The sequence below is a fragment of the Ctenopharyngodon idella genome, chromosome 15 (assembly GCF_019924925.1).
Source record: "Ctenopharyngodon idella isolate HZGC_01 chromosome 15, HZGC01, whole genome shotgun sequence".
In the NCBI taxonomy this organism is placed as follows: Eukaryota; Metazoa; Chordata; class Actinopteri; order Cypriniformes; family Xenocyprididae; genus Ctenopharyngodon; species Ctenopharyngodon idella.
The window spans coordinates 29,191,716-29,215,383 of NC_067234.1; the positions used below are offsets into that span (position 1 = coordinate 29,191,716).

Consider the following 23,668-nt stretch of genomic DNA (forward strand, 5'->3'; position numbering starts at 1 on the left):
GCAACGTATGAAGCATCGCTCACACAGAAGCCACTTTCAAACCAAATGGCTTTCTGTTGGCAAACACAACAAATCCATGTGACAAACTCAAAACAGTTGTGAGATATGCATGGGGAAATCGTTTTTCGGCCTCGTGTGAAATTCCTAATAACATGGATTCCACAGAATGGTAAATGTAACCGCACCTTTAAGCTCCCAACCCATTTTCTGAAGCAGAAAATTCATAACGCAAAATAAAGCCACAAAAATAGACTCGAACACTAACAGCTTTATTACTTGTACAACAGAATTTTCAGAGACATACAGTGTACATCTTTATAAATACAGTGTGTGCATGGTAAGCACATGAGTATGAATAGGCTTATCAAGGTTCTGCAGGTTTAGTCCAGGCATTCTTACATGAAAACAGGGGTTGTACTTTCCTCTAAGATCGCAGCAGCTGACCTCTGAATGTACACTGATCTATAATTCTCCAAACTCCAAGTCCATTTCTTTTTCTATTTGTCTCCTACAATCCCTCCTCTACTTTATCACAAAATGCATCGGCATTTTTTTTTTTTTTTTATTAAAAAAAAGAAACTTCAGGCCCTTTTCAATCAGTCAATTCTGGGGACAACAGCGCGAGCTAATCCGATCCTGCAGCATTTTAAAAAAATGAAAAGTTGTATTGTGAAATTAATGGCCAAAATACAAAATGGGGAAAAACAGTAACAGAAAAGAAAAACAAACAAAAACAATTAGTACACACGATACTATAAGAAGCTCAAAAAAGCCACACAATGGCTGTGGGATTTGTTCTGTGTAACTGTGGCAGTTCCTCTACTGTGCAGCCAACTTTCTTATGTTGATGATCAGCCGTTTGCTGTATTCTCGGTGGTCCACCGGCTTGGCATCGACCACTGTCACTTTAATGCGAGATTCATCCTATGAAGATAAAACAAAAGGGATTATAATCCATGTCTCCAAATTTTTCAACTCAACCCCATCCAAGAGCGGTTGTAAGAAGGGACGTCCTGATTGAGTTTGTGCAACTGATCTGATCAGAGTCATTGAATGTTGAATATCTGCCAATACACAATCCTGGTCCGATACTTGTATTTTCCTAGTGCTTGGTGCATACTTCAAGTACACTGGAGTTATTAAAATCAATCCAATGTATACAGGGATGTGCAGGGGTTCAAATGTAAAAAAGGGGCATCTATCACTAGGAGTAATTCTAATATCTCAATTATGACAGTAATTATATTTTAAGGCCTATATTGTTATATTCTAATAATAAGATACACGTATATATACACACACTGTATAAAGACATTGGTAGATGACGTAAATGTTACAATGGTAGACTTTGTAAACAGACTGGTCACATTTATGAATAATATGGGACTACTGATATAAACTTCTTGTATTTTATATGAACAATAAGCAGAATAATTGCAACAAATAGGGGAAAAAATGGATTTAAGGTTAGAAAGCATGAAGCTCATGGTACCAGAATGTCTGTTAGTTAAGTCTGAAAAAAGACGCAACCCATAGTACCGCGTTATGGCAACAATGTCTTAGTCTAATTGCAGATAAAAATACACAGTAAATAAATGACTTTCGAGTTATTCATTACAAGAGTGCGCATCAAATATGCTAAACGTGCTTGATCGTGCGTGTGACACTAGAACAGCCCTCATTGGTTCTTGCACGTACACACATTTGATCTTTTCCCTATAATGGCGTTTGGCAAACCCACTTGAAGGCGCATACCGCTACCTAGTCACTTGTATGACAGCTGACGTTACGGATCAGGCTTAGGACAGCCGATACCGATCAGTAAAAAAAAAAAAAAAAACTTAATTGGCCTCAATACCAATCCTTGAGATCAGCTCGGGATCAAGAGTTGTAAGGTCTATAAATGGAGCAAATGTTTTCATTTTGAATATGAACTGTTGCTATTTTTAATCACAAATTAGTATTTATAGTATTTTAGTATTCATGAAGCAAGTAGAAACAGTGAATGATCTTTTTGGGGGAAGTGGTGTGGAGGCTCAAGCTAAGATTGACCTGTAAATAGACTACACTCACAATTTTGGAAAAATGATGAGCATCTTCTAACGACCCCTTTGAAAACTCCTATCACCATTAGTTTAACCTAAAACCCTATTTAGCCACAACTGCAGGCATTAAACATCTTTAAATGTGATATTTCCTCAGAGACAGAGAGGGCAGATTAAACGTAAATCTGCTATACATTAATAAGCTTTAATAAACTCATTCTCATTAAGACCCACAGGATACAAAAACAATCAAATAAAATGAAAATAAATAAGCATTTAGAAGGTTGTTGTTTTGGCATTGCAGAACTAGGTTTAGCACAAACTTCATTGCTGAAAGCAGATGATGGGAAAAGAGCCACAATCCACTGCCCGAATTTTAACAATCTTGTAGTAGTCATTTGTAAATTCAATCTTCCTTCTTGAGTCCTTGATTACATGAAACCTAACCAACCACATACACTTCTGCCTCAAGCCACTGATCGAATATTTTTCAGAGATAAAACCTGGCCATATCTTCCCAGAAACTAGACCATCATTCCTATGCAAAACCACATGAATTTTGCTCTGAGCACTGGACTGCACTTAAAAGCATGAGTTCATTGCCTGTTTCATAGATAATGCTTCTACTACTAGTCTATTATAGCACATACTTAAAAGCCTCCACAAAAAGTGTCACCAAACAGCCTGTACATATATGAACCATATTATATATATTAACCCTGCATTAATTTAACATTATATTACATATATTAACCTTACTGTAACCCGACAGACAGAGCAGTAATGAGAAAGATGAACAGCAATCTAATAGCAATCAAATTATTGCATACTATTTAGCTGTTATTTAATAACTATGAAACTAGACAGCTTTCTATTAATTTCAATTTATTGCAGTTTGCCTAAGTCTCAATTACAATTAGATAATCTGCAGGGGAAAAAAAAAAAAGTGGAACCAAATGAAAAAAAGAATTGCTAGTTTCAGTCTGGGTTAAGAGGCAGAAAAACATCTATGTTTGGGTTCATGTGGGTTCACTGGTTTCATTTACTAATTGCACAAAGTGTTCTTTTGCGTGCAGAAAAGTTTTACACACACCCACGGGATTCACAATATGTGCGTACACAAATTTCTGACATTTGGGTTATTCTAAATAATAATAGTAATTATCAAAACACATGTTCCAGTTATGTGCGTTTCAACATTCATTTATTCTACAGGGTTCCCAATACCTTTAACTAATGAATTTCTGAATAAAATAATAATAATAATAATAATAATAATGAGTAATATTATTACCATCATCCATTCCACACAATTATTTTTATATCATTTTAATATTTTGTATGAGATTATAAAATTATATTGATTTTAATAATTTTCACCAATTTTCCAGGTTTGATAGTTCAAACCAGGTTTTTATACTCCAAACTCTTGTACTTTTCCTGTCTGTGTGTGGAGAAACTCCTAAATCTGATAAGCTCCATATTTTTATACACCCAAGTTAAAGGTGACCTTCACGAGTGCTGACTGTGGCCTTGTATTCTGATTTCATTACCTGAACATGCAATTTAACGATCTCCAGAAATGTGATGGCTGGGAATTCGGATACTGATACAGCATTTCAGATGCATACTAATTTCCCTGCAGAATAATAAATCGCATTACACAGAGACTGACTGCAGCAACGCTATATGCCTAACTCGATTAAAGAAATAAGTTAACCAATTTAAGGCTATAAATGAGATGTAGCTAATATGGAATAGAGTCAAATTTAAGTTGATTTGAATTTTGAGAAGTAACATATGAATCTCAACTCAGGTAATCAGAAGGAGGAAAAAAAGGTGATGGAAAAGAAAACAGCCCCGAGATGTTCTTTGCATTGGGTTTATGACCAGGTGTGTTTGAGGAAGGCAAATGGAATAGGTGGCGTTTTTGGCTTCAGGTTCACCGAAACAACACAAACATCCCTATTATTCACAGCTAATCTGTCAATGCAGTTCTCACACAGATCTCGTGTAGCACGTCATGTGGAGAAAGGCACAGAGCAATTTTCATCAGCAGCGCTGTGATGGACGGGGCGGCAGAGATGCTGTCAATTTCCATAAATCACATCAAAGATGGAAAAAAAAAAAAAAAAAAAAAAAAAAAGATTCCTTCCACCTTGATCTCTATGCAATTTCAGCAAATATTTTGGCTTGAAAAGTAACAATGAAAAAAGAAAGATACAGCAGGGGTCTTCAACACTTTTCTTCAACATTACTGGAAATTAGAAATACAAAAAAAAAAAAAAAAACCAATTGTCAAATATTACAATTTTAAATATTACATTTCTTATTATCAATAGTTTTTTCAGGATTCTCTAAATAGAAAGTTAAAAAAAAAAATGCATTTATTTATAATAGAAATCTTTTCTAAAACTTAAATATTTATTGTCACTGAATTCATCCATTCTGAATAAAACAATGGCTTTATATTTAAATAGTTATATTTTATTTTTACTTAACACATTTTAAAGTGTGAGGTACAATGAAACATTTAGCTGAACTTTATATTTGGTTATTTTTTTTTTTTAACTTAAAGGGATAGTTCACCCAAAAATGAAAATTATCCCATGATTTACTCATCCTCAAGCCATTCTAGGTGTATATGACTATCTTCTTTCAGACACAATCCGAGATATATTTAAAGATATCCTTAGTCCTCCAAGGTTTATAATGGTTGTGAATGGTAGGCCAAATTCTGAAGACAGAATAAATGCATAAAAAAAAATAAAAAATAAAAAAATTAATCCATACGACTCCCGAGGGTTAATAAAGGCCTTCTGAAGCAAAGGGATGCATTTTTGTAAGAAAAATATCCACATTTAAAACTTTATATATTCAAACAACTAGCTTCTGGCGAAAGACTGCACGCAGAATGCGCAAGTCGACTTGCGCCAAATGAGTAATCCGTTGACACGATGTATGAAGCAGGATGTAGGAGTATCGTAAGTTTAGACACCTCTCACGGTTCAAACAAATACGGCTGGTCAACAAACTCAAGCTCCTCTTCTCTTATATCGAAATCCTCAGACATTTCTCTTTAAAAGTTTTGCTCTCTCCTCTGCACCCCCGCATGCGTCATCGCATCAGGTCAAAGGTTGCTCTTCCGCCCAAATTGACGTGCGCAGTATGCGTACGGTCGCCCGCCGGAAGCTCGTTATTTGAATTTATAAAGTTTTACATATGGATATTTTTCTTACAAAAACATATCCCTTTGCTTCAAAAGGCCTTTATTAACCCTCCTGAGTCGTATGGATTCATTTTTTTTTTTTATGAATGGACGCATTTTTTTCTGTCTTCAGAATTTGGCCTACCATTCACAACCATTATAAACCTTGGAGGACTAAGGATATTTTTAAATATATCTTGGATTGTGTTCGTCTGAAAGAAGATAACTGCTTGTATCAGGTCATATACACCTAGGAGGGCTTGAGGGTGAGTAAATCATGGGATTATTTTCATTTTTGGGTGAACTATCCCTGTAATACAATGTAGTTTTTTCATAAAATATTAGTATTACATCAAACTGTAATTGGCACACTCCCAGCTGTATCTCCACAGACCACATGCTGAAAGCCCCTGATATGTTTTTATCTGCAAAACTTACATTGTAGGTCTCCAGCTTCACTCGGTTCCGGAAGACAAACGTATTGAAGTTTGCATGCTGAAAGACCTCATCAAATGCAGCTTCGTTCTGTAAAAGCAAGGCAAGACAATATTATAAGAGGCTTACAAGCAAAACATTTTAAAGGAACATAATTTTTGTCTCTTAATATAGAGCACTCCATGAGAAATTGAATCAACCTCTCGGAGTAAGACCTTGTTAAAAATCCTTGGGCTTGAATGCCTATTTCATAAACGCACCACAAAAAGAACTCCAATTGATACACAATGTGCTGCTCCTCAGAGCATCTCGAGGCCAATCCTCAAGGCCACACTTTCATGTACCACACGGATGGGGAAAAGAATAAAAGTGAGGCAGGAAGAAGAAACTCACTGAGTCCTTGAGTTGGCCAAGATAACTTGAGTTTTGGCCCAGAAGGATCTCAGCACTGTCCTGAAAGCAAGTCACCCATTGGTTGTCTCCAAAATCAGCAATGTTGGCCTGACAAAGAATGAGAGGACAATTAATAAAAAGCACAAACGAATGAATTCATGCCTAATTCATTAGAAGTCAGTCCAACAACGATTCAGCAGATTTGGCAGTGAGGAAATAGAAAAATGAGACCTTTAAAGGTTTAGTTTAAATTCTGTCATTAAGTACTCACCCTCATGTTGTTGCAAACCCGTAAGACTTTCGTTCATCTTCGGACCACAAACGATCTTTTTGATGTAATTTGAGCGCTTTCAACTTTGATGCTTCAAAACTTTCATAAAGAGATGGGAAAACTAATCCATATTAATTGAGTGGTTTAATCCAAATATTCTGAAGAGACTCGATCACTTTTTATGATGAACAGATTTAATTAAGACTTTTACATGCATAAAAACTCAGCTCAAACAAACCTGAATGACGCACAAGAATGAACTTCTTCCGGAAGCTCAAACATGCTGCGTAACACGAGAAAAGAACACAAAAAGATCTTCATTTGCGTTCCAAAGATGAACGAATGTCTTAAGGGTTTGGAACGACGTGAGGTTGAGTAATTAATGACAGAATTTTCATTTTTGGGTGAACTAAACCTTTAACATCAGAGCCTCTAATGTTAAAGACAGTGAAGTGCTGTGCAGATGAAAAAAATAACTGAAGAGAAATCGACTTTAACAGGTCTGGACGATGGAACCAAATAGAGCCTAAATGGAGCTATAACATTTTTAAGCTTCTATTTTTCAAACATTTTTGGCTGCAGACCAGCAGCAAGAATTTGTTTATTTGCCCATTCCTGCCCTGTCCCAGAATTCAAGATGCAGCTTTAAATACAAAAAAGGAGCAATTAACAAAACACAGTCTGAGCTGATTAACAGCAACACAGAAATAAAGTGGCCTCAAATGAGCGATGCATTTAGAGCAGGAAAACAGCAACAAATTCTGCTAGCAATTCATTTCGTAAATGACTATTTTCAGAGAGCATAAAGAAGATGGCAGAGATATTTATTTTAGGACAACCAGAGAATACTGACTGGAGGAGCTTCATGTGTTATTTCAGAAGGGGCAAAAGAGCCAAGGGCAAGTCCCTTACCGAGAGCATGAGGCGATATTTGAAGTCTGGGAACTCTTTGTCGCATTTCTCACAGCGGTACATGCCATTCTGCTGGTCCACCACCTTCTTGTTGCAGTCTTTACTGGGACAGGCCTGATACAAGCAGTTCTCTTTTCGGATGTAGACAATGGTGGCGATGCAAGAGAAATAATCAGCCTGGGAAAAGAAAGACAATGGACAACACTTTAAAAAAACAAAATATACAGGATTTTTAGATGTATAAAAGGAGACATTAGTACTGTTTCTGCAATAAAGCTGATTCTATTAAACACAGTAGCAGTTTAATACTATTTTGCACATTTAACTATAATAGTCAAGACAGAGAAGGTGTCTCTAAAGCTGTAGTGATAGATGCAAGACTTACATAACATGATATATAGAGTTTAAAAAGAGAAAAACAATGCAACCTAGTTGCAAAATGGGCCAAGCAGAAAGGCATATAAAAACTCTATAGTTTATTATATAGACTTTTAAAAGTGGAATATGCAAAGCAGAGGATATGCATAAACATAAAAAGGGCTTCTGAACAAGGCTAGAGGCAGAAGGAAAAGAGCAGCCGTAGAGCACCTGGAGGGGAGGTCAAAGGCTCTGTGCTAAATGTATGCAGAAGAGACAATGGGAGGACAGGAAGTGCACAGCCACTGGGGCTAGAGATGAAATGGGAGACTGTGATACTAGGAATTATTTTGTGCAGTTGGCACTTTCAGTGAATACGGCACACTTTGGTGTCCCAATGACTTTTCTGAAAGCCTTAGGAGGCACAAACACCGTGTTTTTATTAAATTAGCTAGATAAACTATTATCTAATAAAAATAAGAATTTTGCATGGGAAGATTTAAAATTTATGTTTTTTTTCCAAACATTTAATGTTGACTGCCTTCATCAAGCTCAATCATTCAATCCTGTTACAGAAGTCATTGTAAGAAAAAAGGTCAAATATTTGCTCTCCTTAATATAGGAAATACGTTTATCAACAACTACAAACCAACATTTGGTCCTAAACATGCTTAATTGAGGTAAAATTCGCAAATGGATTTAAACAGGTAACAGGGTTGGAAAATTTGTATACAGAAAATAAAACCACCATTTTAGGCCCTATTCTGTAGCCTTTTCATGGGAAGTACCTCATGTAGCACAGTAGATGGGTTGAAATAAGAGAAAGATTGCATGTTTGGGGGTGAGAAGATAAGGGAGGTGAAACAAAGTCTTAAAGAATCAGCTAAGGGCACCTTACTGTTTTATACACATCGCACATTAAGAAAAAAGATGGAGGACAGACACAGGAGACTGCGGATTACAAGGTGAAAAAGGGGTCAGTGGCTGGACCTGAGCATGACTCTGCTCTTCACAAGGCTCTGGAGAAACGCATTAAATCAAATCTTTCTTATACAAACACACACAGCACCCATGTTTACCCTGGTGACAACGGTGCTGATGAGAGCACCAAGATGAAATTCCTCTGCAATGACCTACAATGGGCTTAAGAAACATTCCTCAGAACCACAGGTCTTGATTCAAATTTCTGCAGTAAAACTGGCTCTTTAATGAAATGCAAAAAAAAAGGGCACTTTGCCTTTCCGTGGACTGAGAATTCAGCTCGCAGTGGATTTATCTCTCTTTGGACCATAATCTATACAGAGCCTCTGGCAAAGTCTTAACCCCATATTTTCTAAGGAAATGGGATACGGAAAACAACAACAAATGACAAAAATGTGTTACTACTGTAATTGATTTCTCTTCTAACAGGTTTACTGCTGACCACCCAGTTGTTTCGCTTTGAGAATTCAACCCCAATTAACTTCTCGAAGGGCTAGAATTGATATTCCGTGTCACTTCAAATAAATAAAAAGCCTCTCAGGAAATGTGAACGACAAAAGGCAGAAAGCGGAGAGAAAAAAGGCTTGCTATTCAATAAGTGAAATATCCTCGTAAATTACTGTCATTTCACTTGGTGAAAAAAAAATTCCCTCTGAACATTTCTGCCTCTCTGAAATACAATAATTAATCCAGTAAATACCTATGTAATTATTGTCACATTTGTTTGGTAGATGAATGGGTCCTCACAGAGCAGAACATTATTTCTAGTTGGCTGTCAATGTGGCTGACAATTTCACTTATTTTATAGAAGATAGAGTTGCTATTTGTGAAGTTAGAACTTAAAGTTATTTGTTTCATCTATCAGCATAGATGGAAAAAGCATATGAAAAAGCACATGAAATCCTTGTTTCCAGTATATTTTAAAAAAAAATGCTCTCTTTTTAATAAGAACCCATTTTGAATTCCCAGCGTGGTTTCCATACCTTTTAAACAATGCATTTCCATGATTTTCCCTGATTTTAGTTGTTAATACTGGATAAGAATAAAAAATATATAATATCTTCATAACGACTTCATAACGAGTGCAATAGCTTGCTGATATAAATATACATTCACTACAGAAATATCCATGACTTCTCCAGGCCTGGAAATCAATTTTAAAATTCCCTTCAAATAACTTTGACAAGGAGTTCCATTATGGCAGCATGGGACAGAAAACTAGGACAAACTTTTGTCAAGGAACGTAGTTAATTACAGAGAACTGGCTGTGAGCTTTTAGCGACCTGACCTTGGTGTCCCAACAGAGCAGAAAGGATGAGATCAGGGTGAGAACATGAGTGCATCTCATCTCAGAGAAGAAACTCTTATGAGGTTAACGTCCAGGCCAGTGGTCCATCAAGGCCAGGTATTAGAGCAACTATACAACTTAAAAAGAAAATCCACTTAAATATGCGCAAAAACAAAAAACATCCAGTGTCTCTGTGCTAAATCAAATACTTTTTCACAGTACAGAAAGCATACTTCAGAGATTTACAATGATGAAAACAGTGTAATTTACTTCTTTAAAAATTGATGTCTAACGTGTGAAAATAGTCCTCTCATTTTTCACTCTCTCATCTGATATTGAGACTTTATTCTGTGTATGACCCTCCCCCTCCCTTTTTTTCCATTGTTGTGCTCAAGCTGATAAGCTTGTCATTTCTCTCTCTTTTCTGGACATCACCTCTTTAATATTGCTATCCAAACAGAGATTGTCATCTCCCATCATTCACGACTAAAAAAAACAGCCTGTTATGTTTAACTCTTGTTCTCAGTTAGAGAAGATCCTTGAAAACAAAACACTGGATATGGCAATTGCCATCCCTTATTAAAAAAAAAAAGAAAAAAAAAAAGGCATAAATATTAACCCAACAATATTACTATAAACCCTCTACAACCAAACAAGAACACATTAGGTAGGTAAATACATTAATACACATTTATTTAGTTTAATTAATTTAGAAAAAAAAAAAATGAAGTCCAGTTATTTCTAAATTAAAATTCTTTTGCTGTGATATTAAAATTGGCACTTACAATTGTAAAATTTCTCTGCTACTGGTATCATCCAAAACGTTGGTATCGTGACAACCCTACTCCCACATATATGCCTGAAATTACTGAAATAGGTAGCAGACAAGGTCAGACTTATTATGCAGCTTATCTCTAGTATAATCTCTTAATTATTAGGCTCAGTAAATGGAGTCCTGCTAATCTCCATTCTCAATCTTCAGCTCTGAATGTGAGTAATGCTTAAGCACACACCTTGGGAAGATGGGAAGGGCATTACAATGTGTGATTAATGAGCAGAGAAAAAAGTACCAGTGTAACTAAATGACTGCATCCCTGTGTCTTTTGTTTCAGAACATGCACCATGCAGGACAGACTGATTCCAACTAATCAGATGAACAGACAATGAGACAACCTATTAAGGTGATGCTCCACAAGACACTGTACAGAAATTCCTAAATAGGGTCATATTTATATAGGGTCTTATTCCTTCTGTTTTTGGCACAAAAAAAAAAAAAATAATAATAATAATAAAAAATAAAAATAAAATAAATAAGGCCATTTTCCACCCTCTCTCTGAACCTCAGAATTAATTAAGCCTGCTGTGCAGTCTTTTCTTATGCTCACCAGGAATGCATTTATTTTAGGGCTAAAACGATTAGTTGACATTAAACATAAAATTGTCAACAAATATCTGTCAAATAATGTCAACCGACCATCTCTTCCACTTTAGTACTAGTTACAGCACAAAATAAACATTAATGAACATCAGAAGGTATTTTGAAAGATACAGTACAACTTACCAAAATCATGTCTCATGTAATTGCTCATGTAATGTTTCAATCTCAGAAACACGTCAATAAAACAATGGTCACGTAACGTGACATTTACCTCAGAAAAGCCATTTAAATGTCCATAAACTCATTAATCAGACTCCAGAGATGAGCATTTTGATAAATAGATGCACTATATAGCATGTTCATTGCATTTTTACTTTAACCTGTTCTTCAATATTTAATATGTCTGAATAAATGTCATGTTTTATGACAGCTATCATTTAAATGTTTATATTTCAAGAAACAAGTAGAAACAAATTACACATAAAGAAGTTTTAATAATAATAACAACTTTTTAATGACATAATTAAGTAGCCTACACAAATCAGTTAATTTTAACCTATAATATTATAGTAATGTAACAACCGGGCTCCCTGTATAGTTTACAGTATTAGTTAGAAAATTATCTTTATCCACGTCCAGTAGACAGCCTCTGTTGTGGCGTGGCCTTTTTTTTGAGCACCAAATCAACATATTAGAATGATTTTTGAAGGATCATGTGACTGAAGACTGAAGTAATGGCAAAGCAATTTTCAGCAACCATCACAAAAGTAATTTTACAATTTTTAAAATTGTAATATTTCACAACTTTTTCTTTACTGTATTTTTGATCAAATCAATACATCCTTGGTGAGCATTTAAGACTTATCAACATTAAAAAAAAGAAAATCTTAATTCCAAACTTATGACCGATAGAGAAGGTTTGCTATATGCTACATAACCCATAATAAATTTTATAATAAGCTTTGTTGATGTATACGTGTGCAGCCGTGTTTTGGGTTCATGACATTAGAAATCTGACAATTTCAGAATAAGATGATTTAAAAATATTTTTTAAAAAAATGTAATTAAATATACATTTTAAATATAATCTTTTAAATATTAAATATTAGTAAATATTATATAAATAAACAAATAAAGGAAATAAACATTATTTTGTATTTTTTTTTTTGTATTCTAATATGTTCTAATGTATTCTAATATATTCTCTTCACAGACAAATAAATAAATAAATAAATAAATAAATAATACTAATAATATTTGGGCAACATACTTTGTCTCCATGGCCTAAGTGTTCATTCTTGACTTCCGCCAGGGTCTTCCAGTTTGTGTTTCCACCACCACCAGGTCCTCTCAATTCAGTCATCGACTGTCCATCCATAGCATGTCCTTCCTTATCATACCTGTTTAAAACAGACAAAAAAAATAAATAAATAAAAAATAAGCCTCTAATGGTGTCAATCAAAAAAAATGAATCAGTCAGACATCTGTTCATCTCTACATACAAGGCTATAGCTCATCTGTTCAGGCAGATAAGTAGCTGATATCTTAAGTAAATCTACAGAGACGAGAAGAGGCATTGACTAGCTAGGGAGATACAAGCGAAAAACAGCAGCGGTGGCTGCAGAGGTGCTAGGGGCTACTTGTGAAACGAATCAACAGTGTAGGAATGGTTCAGGGAGATGGGGTCAGGCCTGCAATGGTGAAATCAGAAACCCATTTTCACTCACGCTCCGGAGTGGCTAGAAAGACAGAGGTTGAGAGAGAAAAAAGAAAAAACAAAGCTCTCTCAGGATGAAGCCGTGTGTCTGAGGAATCGATACAGCATTATAATCTAGAGACCGTAGGACTGGGTACCGGAGGGGTAGGACGGGGTGGATCGGTAAATACAAGGGTTCAGGGCTTGTTTTGGGAAGCACGACTAATTGAAAATATCCAGGTTAATAGACAAGCGTGTGGCCCTGGATGCATAAGCTGTGTAATTTTTCCAACTGAAAAATGGGTTTAATTCTAAAGCACGGCCTCTCACCTATGCTTTCAGCTTCTTTGTTACATCACCACACTTATGTACTTCCTAAAATAATTTTCCAAATATAGCGCTAGTCATGCATTGCAAAAAGGATCAGCCTACTTCTGATAAAAAAAAAAAAGAAAAAAAAAAAGATTTTTGTCCCCAGCATTTCCAGCACGATTCACGATTCCAGCATGACAAGTGGATATTCAGAAAAGGCAGGCCTGTTGTCAAGCATATTCATATAGAGTGAAAAGTGATACTATGCTGAAAAGTAATAAACTAATTGTGAATCTTGCAGATGAGTCATAAAAATAAACAATACAGCAGGATAAAACAAACGCTTCACATGGCCAAGACCTGACGGTGTGCGGTAATTGGCTGACTGAGCTCGAATGTATGGATGACGGGCAGTGCCATCGAGGAAGGCAGAATGAACACCAGAGGAGCAAATTGGAAATGGCATGTGCTTTAGAGCAGTGGAGTGACAGGCTGGCACTCAGTGCAGCGTGTCTGAACTGAGCCGAGCAGACAACAAGAGGAAAGCAGCGAGATTGAGCACTGAACGGACTGTCACATGTCAGAGGACATGAAATACTTGTGACGGGAATAGTAAGAGGCGCAAGGAAAATGATAATATGCATGCATCTATCAGGGGCTTCCATTAATAAGTCTTGGCTGAGTGCTCTTTCGCAATAGTTTAAAAAAAAAAAGTTCTGCTTTCAAAAATGATGCATAAATAAACTATATTTGAGCAACATGTGTCAATAAGCACCTTCACCTAAAACAAATAATTAACTTGAACTTACTTAAACTGATTACAACCAAGTATACAATGCATGTCATAAAAGGCTTCATCAGCAAGATAATGAAAGGAATAAGCCATGTCTTCCCAAACCCATTTTTAATTTCCTTCTGTGTAACAAAATATGTTAGGAAGCTATCCAATCATCTCTTTATAATACAGTGCAGTCTTCTGAAGCCATAGAATTTGTATAAGAAACAATGATATTTTATATCTTCTCCTCCTGCCATAACTAAGTTTATGGGTAAAAAGGCCATTGTCAATAGTGTAGAGATGTAGCACAGTTCACACAGAAGTGACTTTGAGCTTTCTGTTGGTCAACACAACAAATTTGTGTGACCAACTTGAACTTAATACGAAATATGCTGGGGAAATCTTTCATCTTTAAACAATTTCCATTCACGCAGATTCCTATTGAAAATTATTTAAGTTTAACAGTGAAAATTCACTGAATAATGGCACATGTGGCTGCACCTTTACCAAGATTATTTGGCTGTATTTTTTTAGCACATCAAAATAGGGCACATGATGCATGACAATTTTGTTTTCCTTCAAATGGTGTAAAACCTGACATTACACATCCAAAGCCATATTTTTAATTGAACATAAGTGATGTGCCAGATATTTAAAATAAGATGCTAGTTATATATATATACACATATATATATATATATATATATATATATATATATATATATATATATATATATATATATATATATATATATATATATATATATATATATATATATATATATATATATATATATAAAAATAAAAAAAAAACTATTTGTGTTTCAGTTTATTTCTTACACAAAGCTATCGTATGGCTTCAGAAGACTTATACACACCATATAAACACACCAGTTACTTCGACTGCTTTCATGAAGCTTGGCAGTATAAATCCTCTTCTGCTGTATGGAAAAGCATAAACATTCTGCCTAAGATCTCCTTTTGTGTTTCACAGAAGAAAATAACACTAGGTTAGAACGACATGGGGGTGAGTAAACAATAACGTTTTCATTTTTGGGTCAACAATTCCTTTGACCTGGAAACAGCACGGCAGCCAACATTCTCTTACAGCTTACTGTACAATACAATAGTGTTCCTCAGGAAGAACTTTGGTCATGACAAGTGAGCCAAGCAGGCACCACCCAAAATTCCTTTAAACAAAACAGACTCACTGAAACTCGTGACCCTCGCTTAATATCTCAAATTGAGTTTGATGGCGATATCTAGTGTAGGTACAGGTGAGTGCAAGCACAGACTCCTGGATGTGTGTTGCTTTATTCCTCATGCTGGTTTGAAGGCTCTGACAGGTGGGGTGGAGGCAGGAGAGGTTTCACTGCCTCTGAGAAGACTGTCGAAAATGAGCCAGTCAGAGTAATTGGCAACCTATGAGTAAGAGTGCATCAGTGAACGAGAAAGAATGATAATGAACAGGCGAGAGTGGCAGGGTGAGGAGGAGCGACGAGAGGCATGACGGATGGATTATGAAGTCCACTCTGCCGGAGGAGCAGATTGAGAGTGGTTCTAATCTCTGACGCCATCTATTGGACAAAAGACGACTTGCATCATAATGCTAACATGTTTATTACCTAGCAGCATTAAGGGTTAGTTTATAAACTTATGAAAGCTTTGACCTAATATGTAAACTGACTGCTACACTAAAACCAACCGAGGTATGGTACCAAGCAGTAGCGACTGACCAACATGGGTTTTTCCTGATTACCGATGTTTAAAGAACTAGCTGCAGGGTGCAATGTGCATATTAAAGATGGACACCATTTGACCATTGAAGTTCCATGACTTTTCCTGTTGTTACTGATTACACTCACAAAGAGCAATTGCTTGCCAATGAAATATTTTAGAGCTCAGCATAAAAAGAAAAATATACATTCACTATAGAAATGCCTATAACTTTCTCAGGCTCGGAAACCACAAAATCAACATTTCTTGATATATGCAAGTCTCCAGAAGAGAATTACACAAAATTGACATTTATTTACTCAAAACACTATTTACACACGTGTGTGTGTGTGTGTGCGCGTGTATGCGTGCGTGTGCGTGCGTGTGTGCGTGTGTAAACAAAACCATGTGTCTCAGACTTTCAATCATTAATGAATTATTAACATTAAATAAAATAACAGAAGTAGGCAGGAACATGCATTAAACTACATATTCCTTCAATTCCTGCACTACAACTTCTAAAGAAATGAAACACTCACATTGTCTTGAGTGTCAAATTACACAATGCCAGAAATACTGACAGTAAAGCAGCACAGCGACGACAACTCCCCCTACACTGAGCTCCGGAGCGTGAGAACGAAGGATCCTCAATCAATGTGATTAATTGGATTGACTTTAAATGGCAGACAACATCTGAGTGTCCCAACATGTTCAACTCCACGAGGACCAGACTTCAAGGGTAAATCCCACTGGGCCTACAGCTTAACAGATCAAAGATGGACACGTCATTTAGAGTTAAAATGAAACTCCCCCTACACATTGCACTTACATGATTGTAAGGCATTTCCAAGAAAAAGAGACGCAACTGAATAAAATTCAAGGGTATGTGTGACAGATAGTTGGAGGGTAGGGGCTTAAAAAAAAAAAAAAAAAAAAAAGTGCTTGGTGACGGTCAGTCACAAGAAAAAACAAAGTATTAGACAAACTTTCCTTTGGACTACCATGCACGATAAGACTGGGAATGTGCATAAAGAAAGCAAATAGGGTCAGAATTTGGATCATATAAGCTGAACATTTACAGAAGCGTTAACAGTAAATACTGTAAAAGACATTCAGGTACAGTAATAGTTTGGTTCTCCAGTAAGTGACCATAACAGATGAATATCATTTATGGACAAAAAAAAAAAAAAAAAAAAAAATAGTACTTATCTTAGCACATTTTATTTTAACCACTGGCAGCAGTAAAATGGACTGCTACAACAGCATCAAATTAAAGTTACAACTTCGATAGGTCTCAGAAGTAGAGAACTGGCACAGTGTGTCAAGTGGCTGAATGAGTCCTTGTACTGCAGACCTCAACACCTCCAGGTTCAAAACACCACTTACTGTAGCTCTGCTAATTGAAGGACGTCTATCGATTCCACAGTGGCCTGCTGGACCTTCAGATATCTGGCCAAAAGGCCGTGCACTGCACATTGGCCCATGATTTGAAAGCTCATTATCACTGGCTTTCCAAGTGAGAAGAGGACAGACGTGACCCCAGAGACTAAGCGGTTGAACTTACCTACGACTGGATCAGCAAAAAATTCTGAAACGGTCGCTGACAAAGAGCATTTTTAGTCCTTCAAAAAATGCAAGGAAATGTGCCGGTCCAAGCCCTACGCACAGCCATGCATAGGAACCAGATGCTTTGAGCTGGCACTCTAAAACTATAAGGAAAGCTGCTCTACCTCACCCTGCTGTGTGCAGTCACATTCCACTACCCTCATTATGTAAATTAAGCCTTCAGATCCCCCCAAAATAATTACCCTCTCAAAATGGTAGACTAGAGGCTGGCGAAACAGGTTTTAATCGCTTGTCAAAATGTGCAAAAAAAGTGGCAGAAAATAAAGTGAAATTCAACTCTACAGCCCTGTTATGTACCACTTTCATCTTATTTCCCTTCGAGGCTGGGGGTCTGTGTTACAAGGATGTAAATAAATGGAGCACACAGAGGAATTGATTGAAACCTGCAGGGAGAATGAAGAGAGACACTCGTGGACAGCTTCGGCCAGGTGGGCTGGTTAGGTGGCGAATATGGATTGTAAACACAGGTGTGAAAAAGGGATTAGTCAGTGTGGTACTGTAACAAACAGGGTTAAGTGAGGTTCACGGCTGAGTAATACTTCATGAGTAGTCTACAGACCATTTAAAAAGATAGTTCACCCAAAAATTAAAATGGTCATTTAGGGTATGTTCACACTTGTAGTTTGGTTCGTTTGGTCTGGACCCAAAAAAAAAAAAAAAAAAAAAAAAAAAAAACATTTATTCCTGGTCCATTTAGCGTTCAGATTGGCATTTTTATCACCGAACCAAAAGATACCAAACCTAACGTTCACAATCTGATTGGTCAGCGTTTAAGACACATTGTCTATTTTGAGACGGAACTTACCGAACATTCCAAAACAATGCTGTGCGCTGGGCTAAATGCTCTTGTTGTGTGTGTGTAGCCTGCATATGATGCAGCATTTGACCAGCTGAGAACTCGTGAAGAGCTTATAAAATGTGTAAAGGAGTCAAAACAGCAGCAGGAATCCCTCCGTCACACACACACACACAATCTGCTGCGAGAAGATGCGGTTCTGATGCCTGTACCAAACTGTGATGGGCAACATCACAACTATTATGAGAAAAAACGTTATGCGTGCACATTCTCTCCTTTTTAGTCCGTGTTGCGTTCATATATCATTCAAACCGCACCAGAGTTCATTTGGAAGCAGACCGAGACCCGTCTTTTCAGCGGCCTCGGTCTGCTTGTTTGGTGCGCACCAGGGTTCAGATGGCAGTGTTCACACGTTCAAATGAACCGCACTAACAGAGCAATCGCACCAGAGTTCGTTTTAATCGAACCAACCATGCCAAGTGTGAACGCACCCTTACTCACCCTCATTTTGTTCCAAACCTGTATGATTTTATTATATTTTGAGGAACGTTAGGTTTGAAACAACATTGGACCTCACTGACTTTCATTGTATAGACAAAATAAAACAGGCATTTCTCAAAATATGTTCTTTTGTGTTCCACAGAAGAATGAATACAGGGTAAGTAAATGATGTAAACGATTACTTTAAGGGCAAACTACCCCTTTTTTGAAAATACACAAACCCTATATAATGTCACAGCAAGACTGAAAAGTTCCCATGATGCCTTGTGTAAGCATGGATCAGCTCCAAAAATATTTGCAGGTAATAAATTATTAAACAAATAGTTAAAATTAATTATCTAGTTAAACTAGGTAGAAGAAGTGGAATATTTTATATTTAAAAGGGGAGCTGCTCCACACTGAAACAATTTTAGTGGTGCACTATTAATATTATTACATTATAAAATAGTAGAAAATTGATGATCCCAGTTCATCTGCTGCATTCACCTAAAACTCTACAATAGAAAAAGCGCATTATTAAATGGATTTCAATATTCAGATGACAATTTCTGTTTGCCACTGAAAGTGCACAATGATTGTGGCTTACTCAAATCATCACAATCTGGTGATTATGTAATAACTGTGACAGGTCTATTTGGGATATTTTAAGATGCATAATTATAAATTTGGCAGCCCCAACACAAACCTGAATTGGCAAGAGAAAGCAGAACACCACATTAAATGAGTCATAAGTTTTTCTTAATTCCTTCAGTAACCTATAAAAATGTATGAGGATTAGGACAGCCCCTGTGCCCCCAAAACACAGGAAGTCATCATATACTCGTTGCTGTTGCCTTGTATGCAAGTATTTATAACATCATCATCTCTCAACAAGGCGTTCAGCGCCGTAGTTTCCCCATCTTCCTTGTTTCACATCCCCAGAGCAGAAATAAACATTCCTGTTCTCAAAGGACCCGAGTCACACGAGTCCACCAGGAAAATTGAACATCTTGGCAGGGGATTAGCCATGATTTGCATTCCTATATCAGCCTGAATGCAAAGCCCACCAGAGCGCAGCTGATAGAGCTAATCTTGATATCAAAGGCATGAGCATGCCCACCCTCTCGGAGTTCTGGAGTGTGCATTTTAGTGTCTGCTCTCTGCTCGTCCCAATTCTCACAAGTGGAGAAATAAAAATAGGGGAGCATCAGAACGCATCTGTTTTGTCTAGGACAAACACTTAACAACATATGCAGTGTATTTTCTGTATTGTACAATTTGAGAGACAGAAATAGAGAAAAAATAAATAAATAAATAAATTCACTCACCAGCCCCGCAGTTTGTATGCTTCAGGAATATCAGGGTTGATCATGACTGTGCTGCTGTAGAGAGTGGAGAGAGAACGCCCACCAAAGTCAGATAATCTTGCCCCCTTAATGGCCAAGATGGGCTGCCCACTGCCATCAAATGTCTCTGCCTGCAGAGTGAGGAAATAAAGGGGGAATAGTTAAGCACTGGAAAAAAAGGTCATATATTCCTTCTACAGCGTAAACATCTTTTACGTGCTAGCAGCAGTGGATCAAAAGATTTATAAGCATTTGCAATCTAACTGTGGTTTTATGCATTTGGTCTTTCATGGCAAATACTGATGAGATGAGAATGGCTGACATGTGAAATAGAAGCCGAAATCTGGCAGTTGTAATGGAAGGAGGACGTTTTTCTCCCACTGTTTGAGAACATCATCTGGTACAAGATCACAGTGTTTAAGGCTGGATGTCACTGTTTGCATGAGGATTCCAGTCAGCTGTGATTACACTACCGTGGTCTGCGGTCAATACTTTTTTAAAATGAAATTAATATTATTCAGCAAGGATGAATTAAATTGATCAATAGTTACACGTTTTTTACGTTTTCAACACACACACACATTTTATTATATATATATATATATATATATATATATATATATATATATATATATATATATATATATATATATATATAGTGTAGAGTTGGCAATTAATCTAGCTTTTAAAAATGAAAAGTCTATTGTAAAATACTGTATTACAGTTTTACGGAGAACAAAAGTATTCTGACAGTCTTATGAAACTTTATGATCCAAAAAACAATATATAAATGGTAATGAAAAAAAATGATCACAATATTATTACAAATTCCTAATTTTTAGAATATTTGACATTTTACTCAGCTGTACTATAAGGCACTGAATAATGTATAATATAAAATGAATAAAGATTGATCTGGTCTGTTACATACATCATTACCCCACATTGTGAGCTGGATGACTCTGCCGGACATGTCCATCAATTGGACGTTCCTCTTGGAAACCTCACGACTGTTCTTGGTCGTGATGCGCGTCACATCCTCTGTGTTTTTACATACTCCGATCACATCTGTAAACACATACGCCACACGGGTTCACAATCACAACTGCTACTCCCCCAGATTTACCAACAGCAAACAGGTTTGGGATGACTATAACACTCATCCAGAATGTAATTCCACAACATCCGTCAACGCTCCATTACAGCGCGCCATCTTAATCCTCTAATATCAGACGCCGTTATGAATCATTTAGCTGCCATTAGGAGCGTTTCACAAATCACTGCCAGCACCTGACTCAAATCTCGGATAAGAAATATGCCTGCTGCACCTCGGCATGCTCCGACTGCCATTACCATAATTAGAGGCATGCTTATTGACTCTTCATTCTACCAGTGACAGCATCTTTCTCCTCTGGTTCTGCTAGAACCCGACAGGGACACAAAGTCAATCAGCGCCACAGGCCATTACTGTCATAAGCATTATTAATATTGCGTTCATCATCAACGTTATAATTACCACAACCTCCTAGGCCTCAACACATTTGTTACACAGAGCCACACTACTGTCTCCAACACGGTTAATTATTAAAATGCTGGTTATTGATGATGCCAATCGCACAGGCCAGGGGGAGATGCTCACCTACGATGGTCTCTTTCTCCCTGGACTCCAGGTCAGCAATGGAAATGAAGTCACACTGCACCATGGGGACATCATGGCTGTCCTCGCAAGGGATGATGCTTGTCTCACCATTGAGAGTCATCTCGTAGTCGTTCTTGAGTGAAGAGAACTGTTTGTTAGCAATCTTCAGGGTGCCTTTGGAGATGTAGTAGACCTAAGGACAACAAGAGGGAAAAATCTGGTCACTTGACCAACAGCCGGCTTAACTTTTTTGTTCTGATAAATTCTTTAGCCCTACTTCCACGCCACATTATTTGACAGCTAACACAACTGATAAGGAAGTATGCCTTACTTTTCCCTGCTCGATGAGGGAGTAGAATTTGTCCACCTCATGATTAAATCCAGTTGCTCTGATCTCACCCTATAATAAAGCAAGATGTCATTACATATTAATACTCTTACAAGTTTCTGATCTGATCACTGCTGATAAATGCTTACGCTTTCATCCACAAGCTCCATGGAGAAAAGCTTCCCATCTCCCCTGGAGTTACTCCATGTGCGGATGGAACTCTTGTTGGTGACTCGGGCTCTAACAGTCCACCTAAAGAAAACAACGCACACTTATGAATTATGCACAACACAGTGTGATATTCAAAGGTCAAAAACCCTGGAAAGAGGGAAGTAGATGTGAAATTTAGACTGACTTTGACTGGTATGGATTGAGGCCAGCAATAGGCACAACTTTAGAGCTGCCTCCAGGAGTGTTGGGGGCAGCCATGGGCTTTTTCCCGAAGCTCTGAGCAGGAGGTCTGTTCATTGAACCTAATAAGAGTAGAGGAGAAAACAACAGATCACCACAAAGAACTAAAACAGAGTCAAGATAAATCACAAGATAAAATAGACATCAATTTTGCATTTATGACGTGATGTTATGTCATGACACGACACCTCTAAAACAATCTTCTGTGACAATCTTTTAAGTTTGAATTAAAACGGCTGTCTAACGCAGCTTTTAAATCCACACTGAAGTTAAAAATGTCACCAAGATTATTAAACTCTGTGCCCAAAATAAATGAAATTAAGAAGCCTTCAAATGCCTTCATTTTTCAATAAAAAAAAAATGGGTAAATACATGTTAAAATAAAATGAACATCACCTCGGGTGTGCATTATTTTTCTAATAATTCAGCGGCCCATCGTCAATTGTTCCTTACATGTAGATTACTTTGTGAAGAAATATTATATCCCACCTCAACAAAACCACATGGTTTGAAATTCACAGGACAAGTTTACATTTAAGTACTCATAATATTCACTATTTGTTGGATCAAATCTCTGACAAGAACAGGGCCCTATGATTTCCGCGATGCAGAAAACGCGGACAGAATTGCAGAATCCAGTCATAAAAACGGAATTTAGTATATAACGCAGAATGTCACGGAATTTGTCAAATTTTTGTTTAATGAATAAAAAGCAGGTCAGTACACTTAAATCAAATTGCGATATAGACTAGTGTCCGTGAATATTACACTGCAAATAGACTATAATATTAAATATGAATACTGCATGTCTGCGTGCCTCTGAAACACGCACTGAAGCACGTGCGACGCTCGCGATGTTTTCATCCTCTGTCGCCTCACTATATGAGGAAATGAACGCACGAAATTCATCTCCAGAGCCGCTCTGAGTCACTTCATCAGCATTTAACCGCTTCGTTTGAGAAAACTATCATGAACACAGAGAAACTCAAAGCTCTCAGCAACCCGTCAAAATAAAAGTTTGATTTAACTTGACAGAAACAGTGTTGTACAGTAGAATTTAGATAAGTTAATTTAATAAGTTATTAAAAACTATCTTTTTAAGGAATAATCTCAGTTTTTCTTCAATGTTTTAATTTTAACAGTAAAGCTCTGTGCAGCACATTGTTTGACAAAAAAAAGTTGAATTTCATGATTAAAAGAAATTAAATGGTATGCGTTCATTTGATTGCCGAAAAAATTAAAATACGGAACAGAATTTCTGAGGGAGAAAAA

At 36.8% G+C, this 23,668-nt stretch overlaps 1 protein-coding gene across 1 annotated transcript in view; it reads right to left on the reverse strand.

The window, feature by feature from the left end:
- Window positions 1-248: 248 nt before the first annotated feature.
- rpa1 (replication protein A1) overlaps window positions 249-23,668 on the reverse strand; it is a 29,748-nt gene continuing 6,328 nt past the window's right edge. Inside the window, exons 7-17 of the mRNA XM_051863983.1 lie at window positions 22,341-22,458; window positions 22,135-22,237; window positions 21,989-22,057; window positions 21,658-21,850; window positions 20,950-21,086; window positions 20,001-20,149; window positions 12,539-12,668; window positions 7,265-7,441; window positions 6,082-6,189; window positions 5,692-5,778; window positions 249-924 (exon numbers count right to left, since the gene is read on the reverse strand). Coding sequence (XP_051719943.1) covers window positions 820-924; window positions 5,692-5,778; window positions 6,082-6,189; window positions 7,265-7,441; window positions 12,539-12,668; window positions 20,001-20,149; window positions 20,950-21,086; window positions 21,658-21,850; window positions 21,989-22,057; window positions 22,135-22,237; window positions 22,341-22,458 — 1,376 coding nt within the window. The 3' untranslated portion in view covers window positions 249-819. The remainder of the gene's footprint in view (window positions 925-5,691; window positions 5,779-6,081; window positions 6,190-7,264; window positions 7,442-12,538; window positions 12,669-20,000; window positions 20,150-20,949; window positions 21,087-21,657; window positions 21,851-21,988; window positions 22,058-22,134; window positions 22,238-22,340; window positions 22,459-23,668) is intronic.